This window comes from Otolemur garnettii, unplaced genomic scaffold, assembly GCF_000181295.1.
Source record: "Otolemur garnettii isolate 467f Iridium unplaced genomic scaffold, OtoGar3 scaffold00033, whole genome shotgun sequence".
Taxonomy (NCBI): domain Eukaryota; kingdom Metazoa; phylum Chordata; class Mammalia; order Primates; family Galagidae; genus Otolemur; species Otolemur garnettii.
This window is the reverse complement of record NW_003852428.1, coordinates 14,563,720-14,576,220: the sequence shown is the minus strand read 5'-3', so window position 1 is coordinate 14,576,220 and position 12,501 is coordinate 14,563,720. Positions and strand designations below refer to the sequence as shown.

Below are 12,501 nucleotides of genomic sequence, written 5' to 3'. Positions count from 1 at the left end.
ACAGCCCAAACTAAAATCTCCCGTTGCCCCCACCTCTTTTCAACAGAGGGGAGATTCTCCTTGGAAAGAAGACAATAGAATCCTCTTGAGTAATCTTCTCAAAAACCTGCTTTATGGCGGCATCTGTGGCTCAAAGGAGTAGGGCGCTGGCCCAGCATGCTGGAAGTGGCGGGTTCAAACCCAGCCTTGGCCAAAAACTGCAAAAAACCCCCCAAAACCAAAACCCTGCTTCATATCCCATCAATCGGTTTTTAATCATTTCTGTTTTCATTCCTACAGGCCTGTTTTTGTCCTGAAATTCATCAGGTCATCATTTGGTGGATTCTGACTCTTTTCCGAGGTTTTCAGCTCCTCTACCTGTTGAGCCACTCTCGGCATAACTGTATGTCCCATTAGTTTCTTTTCTCAAGTCCCTGGGAGCCTAATCTTGCTGCTTGTTTTTCCCTGCAGCTTGTTGCCCTTGTGCTGGGTGGGTGTGGATCGTGAGCTTGGCTTCACAAGGCTTTACAGCGAGGATCGCTCAGGGCCTGTGGTGCAGACAGCAGCCTCATGGAGAGACGCTGCAAGTGTTTCTGCCAGACGAGGGGTATAGATGTCCAGAAATCCTTTTCAGAATAGAAATGTCAGACCAAACAGCACAAATTTGAACTTGATTCAATGTAAAACAGCCCTGTGTTTAAAAATTCTTGGCCGGGTGTGGTGGCTCATGGCTGTAAAGGCAGACGAATTGCTTGAGTTCAGGAGTCCGAGACAAGCCTGACCAAGAGTGAGAGCCCGGCTCTACTAAAAATAGAAAACTAGGCAGGCATAGTGGTGGGTGCCTGTTGTAGTTCTCAGGAAGCTGAGGCAAAAGGCTCTGTCAAGCCCAAAAGTTTGAGATTGCTGGGAGTTATGAGGATACCATGGCACTCTACTCAGGTAGACAGAGACTCTCAAAAAAAAAAAAATTCTCCAGATAACTTTGGTTCCTATCTGGAGCCTCAGCTGACATGGCCTCACCTCCTCACCACCCCAGGCCTCTGGCGGGAGGCCCCTCCCCCCCAGGGTTTGGCCTGTGAAAATCCAGATTTATACTGGGGTCTCTCTTGGGTGTTAATCCCTCCCTCATGTGGGCTCAGGGCTCAGGGTAACTGTCTGAATTTCAGTTCTGTCTTTGTTTTTTGTCCCCAGGGATTTCCCTAAGTTTGAGCTCAAATTTAAAAAGAAAGAAAAAAATCTACCACTTGGAGGCAGCTTCTTTTAATCTAAGATTTCCCAGACTATATAATCTGCCACATGATAAGAAATGGAGATGGAACATAAACTCTGAATATAAGATAATTTTCTAGTCTTTTGAAACACAAGATCCAGGAGGTATGAATATTTTAACCAAAGAAAGAACCTAAAAGAACTATCTCAATGAATTTATTTTTAAATTCATTTCCTTCCCTGTCTATTCCGTGGCCATTAGGAATTGATTAAAGACGCTATGATGGGGCTGTGTTAGTGTCTCCCTCCTGCCTGTAACCCTAGCACTCTAGGAGGCTGAGGTGGGAGGGAATACCAAGTCAGCTCAAGAGTTGGAGACAAGTCTGAGCAAGTGCAGGATCCCTATCTCTTCTAGAAAATAGAAAAATTAGCTGGACATTGTAGTGGGTGATTGTAGTCCCAGCTACTCGTGAAGCTGAGGCAAGAGGATTGTTTGAACCCAGGAGTTGAGGTTGGTGTAAGATAAGCTGACACTCTAGACAAGGCAAGAGAATGAGACTCTGTCTCAAAACAAACAAACAACAAAAAATAAAACCCTAAAACAAACAAACAAACAAATAAAAACAAAGATGCTGTGATGGGCTGAACTATGTCCCCACAAAATTTACATGTTGATGTTCTAAGCCCCCGAACTTTAGATTGTGACTGTATTAGGAGAGAGATCCTTGAAATGAGGTCATTAGGGAAGGGCCCTAACACAGTGAGGCTGGTGTCCTTATACGAAGAGGAAGACACCAGAGGTGTGCACACGTGCACAAGGCATGGCCACACAAGGCCACAGCAAGAAGGTGCCATCTGCAAGCCCAGGAGAGGCCTTGGGAGAAAGCAGACCCACCAGCACTCTGATGTTGGACTTGCAGCCTCCAGAACCACAGAAAACAAATGTCTGCTATGAAGCCACCCAGTCTGTCGTATTTTGTTACGGCAGTTCTAACAGATGAATGCAGAGGTCCATTTAAAGGTGATCTCTGCATCACTTCAACTTGGCAGACATAACACTTTTGTTTTTTAATTTAAAAAAATTTTTTTTGCATAAATATAAAACTTTTAAACTATAACTTACAGGTGTGTTCTATAAACTGACTGAAGGTAAAAAGAGCCATGCAACTAAGTACAAACAAAACTGAAGATGAATGTCACAGTGACATCTGAAAAGACCAGGTCTTCTGGAGCTCTCAGCAGCCTGTCCACTCCTCTGTTGAGGTAAGTACACAGGGTCGGGCTCAGTCACCTGGCATTAGCTCTTGTATTTAATTTAGTTTCTAAAAACAATTAACTTCATCAATCCCTCTCAGTATGTTTGGTGATTAATGAAGCAATAAAAAGTGGCAATAATAATAATAATTCAAGGCTGAGACAGATTCATTTTAACTTGCAATACTGCCAAAAAATATGACAGCACATACTTATTGTGACTGTTGTATCGCTGCCTCTGCAACTTTTCATTTGTAAAACTACAAAGGCGGAATTACTTTTGCAGAAATCTGTAGACTTTGTGAATTGAAATAATTTTGTCAGAGACATTAGGGGACAAACCTCAAGATTTCTGTTGTGCTATTCAACCAGAAGCTCCAAATTCAAAGAAGCTTCCTCTTGGCAGAAGACCATGCAGAGGTTAAGAATGTGGATCCTGGAGCCAGACCCTGGGGTTCAAATCTTAGCCCTGCTCGTGTGTGCATGCGAGTGTGTCAATGTGTGCACATATGTGTGCATCTAGGCAAGCTGCCGAGGCTATGTGTGCCTCAGCTTCCTCCATCTGTGAAGAAAGCGTGATGGTGTCCCTCCATCTCCAGGACAGCTGAGGATTAAACGAGTCAGCACAAGTCAAACAGCCCCAACAGGGAGGGCCTGGAGCATTGGACGTGCTCACCTGTTAGCTCGTCTTATTAACAGGTTTTTAAATCAGGATTTCGCTTTTAAAGAGGTCCCTGTAGTCTTCAGAGCCTTGGTACTTTGCTGTCCCCTCACCCAGCACAGCTCTCCAGGCTGCTGAGGAGTGAGGGAGACGTCCCGTAAAGTGCGGTGGTGCTGGCCACCACCAGCTCTATGGTCCCGGCATCACTGGCTAAGTAAGGAAGCTTCCAGAGAATCACCAATCCTGGTGAGTTCGCTGTGTGCCAGGCACTGCTCTGACCACAGTGCACGCATCTTCCCGTGGTACAGCAGCCCTTGGGAGCAGACCCTGAAGCACCAAGAAGGGAGAAGCTGGTTGTCACAAACAGCACCACTAGCAAGCAGCAGGGCTGGACTTGACCCTTATTCCCATGCAGGCAGTTTCACGCTTGGACTCCTTTTAGGAAACAGAGCATCACAGCCTCTGAGCGTAACCAATGGCCTGGAGACAGGGCCTGGCTGCTCCACCAGCTAGACAGGGAGGATGGTGAGTGTGGAAGGGAAGCTCTGAGGAGCAGCTGTCCACACAGGACAGGGAGCACAGGAAGCTGCACCTGAGGCTGGACTTCAGCGGTCAGCAGACACTGAGGACAGAAATGACTATGTGCTCCCGGCCCAGCCCCCACCCTGTGGCTGTTGGGGAGGGGGCATCACTGGCTATAATGTTTAGCGGCAGGCTAAGAAACTCTACTACGAGAAGGGGACACGTAAGAGCCTCATGAACCAGGATGCGGTCTCCAGAGGGCAGCTGGGAAGAGCTATTAATTTGCACGAATGTCCCCAAAGCACTCACTGCAGGTACTGGGGTAGGGCTTGCAAGTGGATGCCACCCACGTCCCTGCCTGAGAAGACCCATTCAAATGTTATTCAAAGGGAAGCTCACCCATCTAGAAGAAGAGATGGAAAGTTCTAAGGATTGTACTGCTGGGAAGAACAAAAGAAAATAAAATAGCAAAAACCCAGTGCTGATGGTGAGGATTAAACCTGAGGATCTCAGGTAGAGCGATGAAGTGGCAGGTGAGTGAGAGGAAATTGGACTGGACCCCCCTGGGGTTCATGAGATTAGGTGGGGGAGAACTTTCTGGTGGGAGCAGGGCAAGGGAACATGGTCTATAGTTAGGGACTGGCTCCACAGGTGGAGAGGACTTGGCAAGCAGACTCACTCCTACAAAGTTCACACAAGGAGTGGGCGCCCTGTAAAGACAGGGGAGGATGAATGGGCGAGAGGCAGCGAGAACTGTGTGTGGAGACTGGCCTGACATGGACAGCCGTGAGTTATAAGGATCCCAAAATGAACCCAGCCCCAGCTGCCTGGAGTCTCCACGGGCTTTCGGGTGTGTGCACATCGTGTGGAAAGAATGGCTCGTGAAGAATGAGCCCCAACATGCTCCTGAACTTGCATCCCTGACAGCTTCATCTCAGAAGCACAGATGGCAAAGGAGGATACAGCCCTAACGTTACACGGGGCAGCCCCACTCACTGGGTGGAAGTGAGGTTTGGAGACAGGGTAAGCCCCAGGCCATGGAGCTGTGACTCAGAGCTAGTAAGGCCAGGTTCCGTCTTTTATAGCAGGGTGTGTTCCATCCCACATCTGGCTTTGATCCCAGATATCAGCTATGTGGTGATGGCACCGGAAGGGGCACCCTGCAGGACACCTGCCTGGACCCCTCAAGTTGAACAGTGCTGGGGCAACTTCACTGGCAGCTTCAAGTATAGGGAGGCCAATTTCTAAAAGTTCTGGACCCACTGCCAGGAGGTAGGTGCTCTGGAGAACCTGACACTGGGGACTGGGTGAGGCGGGGACCAGGCAGGTGTTTGCTAATCCCACTCCCAGCCTCCCCTGCAGTGGGAATCAGAGCCATGTACCTGGGTCTGGCTAACAGTGTGAGGAAAAGTGACTGTGGAAGGCAGCACAGTGTCCCCATCACAGCGTCCAACCTGAGGACACCACCAGACACTGTTGCCTTTGGAGACAGAAGAATAGGGCAGTCTCTAGACCCCAGAAAAGGCAAACAAATTCTTCCCTGGAGTCTCCAGAAGGAACCAGCCCTACCAACATCTTGATTTTTAGACCCAGTTTGAACTTCTGCCCTCTAGAATTATGGAAAAATAGAACTGCATTTTCTTTTTTTTTAAAAAAATCTTTCCTTTATTTATTTATTTTTGCAGTTTTTGGCTGGGGCTGGGTTTAAACCCACCACCTCCAGCATATGGGGCCAGCACCCTACTCCAAAACTGCATAGACTAATGCTAACATATGCCACTCACAGGCTCCAGCATCAAGCCCCTGGCAGGATGAACTACACTCTGTTCCAGTGCAGCAGCCATGCCTTGCAATGGCAGTGTCGCACAGCAGAGGGGCTCTGGCCTTCTGAATGGTTCCTTGTAGGACCACCCAGGAGAGAAACAGACCTTAATCTGTTTAGCCACTGAGACAGTGGGTTGTCTGTGATAAGGACCACTCTATACTAACCTAGTACTTTATCCAAAAGTGATTATTCCCTGTATAAACAAAAAAGATTTCTGAAGTTGGGAAGGAGGAAGCATTCACTAACAGCCAAGTCCCCAGGATGCTAGAAGGGGTAGAGAACAGAGGTGAAATCTACAGCAGTCCTACAAAACCTGAAAAACATGCAGTCACTAAAGGGTCTTTTTTCCTTATGTGGGGAACAACAGGGGACCTCTTACCTGTATCCTTCAATCTCAGGGCAGTGACTGGCTGATCCCAGGACTATGCTCAGCAAACCTATGACTACGTGGTTATTATAAGAAAAGACATCTAGTCTTCTGTCTCAAGCAATAGAACCATCTAGATAATCTGAAATCTTCCTGCTGGAAGATAACTCAGGGAGAATTATTACCTATAATCTTTGAAATATGTCTTTAACTCACGTCTGACTGATCAATGTAACAGAGAACTGAATTACTTCTAAGTTGCTAGGAAAACCAAAGTGGTCCATTTCTCATTTTACTTTCAATAAGTACAACTATGTTTATATTTCCATCTGATTCAGTTCTAGAGAGGATGTAAAGTCTACTTTTTAAAGAAAATCACATGTGAAATTAGTAACTTTCAAAGCTATCACATGTTGGATTTATGAGAACTAGACCGACACACAGTTTTTGCTCCCCCTGGGAAATGGAGGGGAACAGGGCCAGCCAAATGTATTTAGCAAAGAGATTTTACCCTCATCACTGCCACAATCGCACGAAGACAGGCAGAAATGAGTAATAGCATGCCTTATAATTATGCGGAATGCTATTACTGCTGTTAGATGAAACAGAAAGAATCTCGCTAATTCTAACTTTGCTAATCTGTATTTGCCATAATGCTCATAAAACATGCGGTCTCACCCCATTTCTCTGCAAATATTTTGTAGTCAAGAGCAGTGGTGAGGTCTCAAATCATTAAGACTGGATTACTTTACAGAGGGCCGCAGACGGCAGCACATTGGCCACAGTGTGATGCAGCGCCATCCATCACTCATAACTAACAATACTTTGTATCCACACAGCACTTTTCTCACACACTCTCCAGAAGCCTTTACAAAGTGCTTCATTAATCTCACGCCTTGGGAGGAGGCACCTGGCAAGTGATGGCGTTCTCTGTCAGGCTGCTGCCCTTCCAAAGGCAAAGGCCTTTGTAGCCCCTTCTCCTGAATCCCTGGCCCAATGGAGTTGGCAATGGATGCTCCAAAGGGTTTAGTTGGTTTTTAAAATAGGACTGTCCTTGATATCCCAACAATCAGGTGACTGCTAATTTAATAAGTTAAAAGTGCCAAGTGCTTAGAACCATGCTGGCACACCTTAACACACCAGATACTTCAGTTACTATTTCCACTACTTGGCTCCCAGAATTGGCTGAGAACACAGAGGTAGGGAGGGTGCCAACCCGCCAGGCAGGGGAGCAGTGAGAGGTGGGAAGAGGCCCTGGGGAAATCACTTGGGAACATGTGGGGGGCTTGGAGATAAAGATACTGCATCAGTAAGACCCAGCCCTGAACAGCAGGAGGAGAGGAGACAGGGAGAAGTAAGTGGGAGAATGTGCTCTGGGGTATGAGGGGTGAACAGAATACATGGGAGGCGATATAATCCAGACAGCAATAAAGAGAAAACACAAAAGAACATTAAGATAGGCAGTATAAGAGAATTTTATTATTTCCGATTGAGGATTTAAGCACAAGCCTGTTATTTAATTTAAGCACTTAATGAAAGCATTCTCAACGTTTTTAAGGCAGTTATTTTGATTTATGAACAGCGCTCCTGGCTATCCTCGATGATTATCCTTTATTATAGTAGGTTGCCTTTTATTTATTTTTTTTTTTAAAACCATCTACTCTGCAGTACTGCTTACTCTCCGGCAACGCCAGACTAAACACCATGAGCTTATGCCAAAAAAGGCCTCCACACAGGGTCCTCTGGAACACGGGGAAGGGGCATCTGAGCCTAACAAATACTGCAGCCTACAAAGGCACCTCTCCACTTGGCCCCCTGACGTCCCAGAATGCCAGCCCCTTCCTGTATCTCTAGCCAAATCTGACTGGCCTTGGAAATGCTGAATGCAGTTACAGCCATGGTAGGAGCTCCTGCTGGTTTTAAGACCCCAAAGACCAAAGCAGCTGCCTTGAAGTCACTTAAGTTTACCTGTAGGATCAACTGTCCATGGGGGCCTGATCCTTAAGAGGAACAGATGGAAGCAAGGCAGCTCTAAGGAGAGTCATCGTAGCAGAGACAACCCCACCCAAGACTTATCCAGAGGTAGCTCTTTTGGCCCACACCTTGAATTTCATAAATGAGGAAAACTGAGCCCTAGAGAAGTGTGAAGAGACCCTCAAAACTCAGAACCCAAGTGTGATGCCTGCACAACTAAGTTGTCTCCTGTTCCCTCAGGCGAAAATAAGCTATTTAATTTGTAATTCACAAAGCCTGGCTGTTTACAATTCAAAGAAAAGTCAGAGTCCATCAGGAAATTTCTCCCAGGGGGTTAATATGAAATGGTTTATACCTCTGATCTTAAACATCTCCATATGGAAATGTCATTGTATGCAGTTTAATTACTGTACTTTGATTTGGTATCATTCCAACAGACACTTTAATGCAACTCATTATCCCAGGATTGTAGAGCCAGGCCAGCTGTGAGTGTAACAAAAGTGCTCCTCCCAGGGTGGATGGTAGAGTCAAAAGTGTTAGCCAGAAAGTCCCTTTAATCTGTTGTTTAACCAATGCAACACAAAAGTCCTCCCAGCCTATTTCCCTCTACAGGGAAATGATTTTCCAAAACCCCATGCTTCGTAAGTCCTCTGGCATCAGCCAGTTTTCTTTCCTAGTGCCAGTTTGGTTGTTGAGAACCTCTGTCACCAGTAAAAATACTGCCTACTCTGGAATGCAACATTTTGAAGAACTGCTCCTTTTCACTGCACTGAGTGTGGAGAATTCAGCCCTACAGGCACTAGGAATCTCTACTGTAACAAAATGGCACATATATGCCACAAAAAGCAGCCACGCTCGTCTAAGGTTTCTGTTACTAGAAGACCAAGTTTATACACTCGTTTGCCATTAAGGCCTCAAAAAAGCATACACAGAGGTAACTTGGTCTCTGGGACCCAGGGCCTTTGATCCTGTCGCCAGGATCCTACCATATGGATCAAGTGACATGGGACAGGAGAGCAGAAATGGAAATTGACCAGTGTGAACAGACTCCAAAGTGCAAGCAGGAACTGTGCCCAGAAAGGGGAGGAGACGGTACCAACAGCAAGGCCGCTCCGATTCCTATGTTCTAAGAAAGATGGCTCTTTCCTGAATTTAACTTCCTTGCCTTAAAAGTTCAGGATTTGCTTTAAAAAAAGAAAAAGCACTTCAGAGAAAAACCTGGATGCAAAAGAAACGGGGTGAAAATAAGTCCTAGTGAGTGATGAGTGATAAAAATTCTTTTCGCTCTTGTCAGTATGAAATGCCATCAGTCTATAATTAATCGTTACCATGATGTTAAAAACACTAGCTTTTAACTGTTTGTTACTCTTAAGAAAATCCTTGCACATTCTAAGTAACTATTAGCCGCCAAACTTTGTTTTTAAAAAGTTGTGCAACTGGGCTTCCTCAAGTCATCCTAAGCTGCGTGCAACTCCTACAAGGATGCAGTTCCGCACTTTACACACCGGCGAGTCTTCACCAGCGCGGGACCCAGTTTAAAGTCCCCGGAGCAGGCACGTCCCCGACCACAGCTAGTCTCGTGCGGTGACACGGCGGCTCCCGCACGGATCGCTACAGCCCGAGCGCCCCCTGCACGAGGGCATCAGGGCACCAGGACCGGTCCCGAGTCCCTGTCTCGCAGAGCCCCCGCCCGGCTCACAGAGCCCCGGTGGCCCCGGGTTCGAGCCGCCGTCGGTACCCGCGCAGGGAGAGAAAGTGAAAATGAGTCAGTACCGGCGGGCGGGTGTCCAGCTTTAGTCTCTAGTTTCCCTTCGGGAGGCGACGACATGGCGCGACTGGGCTCCCAGGGGCTGGGGCAGTGGCGGCGGCGACGCGGCTCCGGAACCCGGCGGGAGTGTGCGAGAGCGCCGCGGAGGGGGGCGAGAGCTGTGCGCGCGCCTGGAGCTCCGGGGCCGCGCAGGTCCGACAGCCACCGCCGCCGCGCGCCGACGTGGCGCGGCCCGGCCCACCCGCGGTGTGCGCGCTGACGTCACTGAGGCCCGCCCGCCCCGTCGGACCGGCTAGTCCCGGGAACAGAGCATGCGCAGTCGGCAGCGCCACGTGGAAGGTGTGGCGAAGGGCGGTGGCGGCGGCGGAAGAGGCGGAGGGGAAGGGGGAACGGGGGCGGGCCGTGTAGGGTTCGAAGTGGCGGGACCTAGGCAGGCGGGGGCGCAAGGAGTCGTAGGAAGTTAAAAGGGGTCCGGCGTGAAATTGGCTAGTGCCTGGAACGCACTAGGCAGAAGAGCCCTCGTCCGACGGTGACGGCGGTGGGAAAACCCGTGCGCGCATTGGGGGCTAAGGGGTCCCGGCCGGGAAGGGGCCGCCTGCTAAATGTCATTGTCCCCTCGCACTGCGGCGCCTAATGAAGTGCGGAAACGAGGTCCCAAGTGGAAATAAGTCTTCGCCCGAGGGTGACGGGGGGAATTCGTTAAAATCCTGTACTGGGATGAGGGGTGCGGCACGGGGACCCCTGGCCGGGTCGCATTGGTGCCCGTGCTTTCTGCGGGCCTCTTTCGGAGCTGGTGGCCCTTGACTCCTCCAAAGCTGCCCCTTGATTCTTATGCTCCGGATCGCCCCCTCTCGCCTTCACCGGCGCTTCGCAGCTGCAGTTATAGCCAAGTTCTGCATGGTGGAACGCCCCTTCCTGGCTCAGCATTCAGATATGCCCATGCCAGTGTCTTTAGGAAAGGAAACACCACCGCCTCTTCTAGCTGTACCTCTGCCTTTGACAACAAAACCGTTCAGAGAGATTGGTCGCCTCGCCCCTTCTCATTCCTTCCTAAACCCAGTCCAGTTTATATGATTTTCCTCTGGCTCTGGCCCAGCGGCCTCCAACCCCAGAAAGTCCTTTTGATGAGGTCACTCATGACGTCTGTGCCAAATTCAGTGGTCATTTTTCCACTTGCATTCCATTCGACCTCTCAGCGGCACATAGTGCACCTGGCCATCTTTCTCCCCCTTAGCTTCAGAGATGCCACATCCCTGCCCTGTCGTCCTCAGGCCACATGGCTGCTCACTGAGTCGGCTTGTCTGTTCTCCGCATCTAGGTTTCTAAACATCTGCGTATCCCAAGGCTCAGCATGGGCCCTCTTCTTCATCCAGTCTTAGATGATCACATGCAACTGTGTGCAGATGTCTGTCATCCCTACGTTTACGGATGCTAAGTCTGCACATTGATGACTGTCTCTGTCACTCCATTGAACTCGAGGTTCACGTCCCACCACCTCCTTGTCTTCTCCGCCTAGATGTCTAACTCCGTGCTACCTGACTCTTGTGCATGACAGTGTGTGTAGAAATGTACATTACCATAAGTTGTACCACCCCCCTTCCACACACATTTTAACATCATTAATATCAGTATAGCTGTTTGCCAGGCAACAGCCGTGAATAGCTGTCATTATCTTGCACTCCCATCACAACTTCCATGTGGGTATCAGCAGCTTAGAAGAAAATCCTGAAATCAGTAGTAGAGTACTTTCTTATTTTTTTTTTTTTCTTTTCTTTCTTTCTTATTTATTTATTTGAGACAAGGTCTTGCTCTGTTGCCCAGACTTGAATGTGGTGGCATCATCATAGCTTACTGCAACCTCAAACTCCTAGGCTCAGTTCCTCCTTGGCCTCCCAGATAACTGGGATTAAGGTGCACACCACCATGCTTAGATAATTTTTTATTTTTTTGTAGAGACTGGGATCTTGCTCTTGCTCAGGCTGGTCTCAAACTCCCAGCCTCAAGCAATCTTGTCCCCTCAGCCTCCCAAACTGCTAGAATTGTAGGCTGAGCCACCACACTGGGCTAGTAGAGCACACTTTTAAAGAGACAGTGTATCACTTACTCTTGATGGAACAGACTGAGAAAAATCTGTGCATCCTGACTTGGATTCTTGATGGCAAAAGTTTTAGTAATACCTATACAATTGATTTTATGAATACTTTCCTTTTATGTATGTGTAAAGATGCTGTATGGTTAAAAATGCATATCCTAATAAGTCTAAAAGAACTATTTCTCAAAAGTAAAAACAAAAAAATGGTAGGTTGGAAGAAAACATTGTATCAACTTAATTGGAGATATTTTTTCCTTTAGTGATACATAAAGTTACATGTTATAAGTAATGGCATTTTAGACTGAATAATACATGGTATTATTAAAAAGGAACCTTTTGATAAAGGAGAAGAGCTCCATAGGAGCCCTGGTGGTCCCAGACAGCATGAGACTGCCCTGAGGCCTTCACCTGTGATCTGTTCTCCATAACAACAATTATTGGTACAATCTGTTGTGATAGCCAAGTCCTAATTTTACATATACAGAAAAGAACTCCTGATTCACCCACCTGCCTACAAATAGCTTTCCATCCAAAATAGCATCCAACGTCCTCATTATAGGGTGAAATAACCTGTCAACCAGCAGCATTCCTACTGAAGGAGATACTATTATTTAGGAAGGTAACGAACTTAGCTTGAGGGGAAAAGGAAAAACATATTTCAGCCTCCCTTGCAGCTAGGGGTGGTCAAATGTGTTAGATAATTGCCTCAGAAAGCCCCTTCCCCCCAAAGCCTCTTTCTACTCTTAAATTTACAACTCCTCCCCAAGCACAGGGAGTGGCTTACCTCATCATTCTGTTCCAATTACCCACTGCCCGCCCCTAACAACTCTTTCTGTGGAAGCAATAACTC

General features: G+C 47.7%; 1 protein-coding gene across 1 annotated transcript in view; it reads right to left on the bottom strand.

Annotated features, from left to right (window-relative positions):
• DAP (death associated protein) overlaps positions 1-9,773 on the bottom strand; it is a 61,612-nt gene extending 51,839 nt beyond the window's left edge. The window contains exon 1 of the mRNA XM_003789547.3: positions 9,565-9,773. Within this exon, the coding sequence (XP_003789595.1) occupies positions 9,565-9,619 (55 nt within the window). The 5' untranslated portion in view covers positions 9,620-9,773. The remainder of the gene's footprint in view (positions 1-9,564) is intronic.
• Between the last annotated feature and the right edge of the window lie 2,728 nt (positions 9,774-12,501).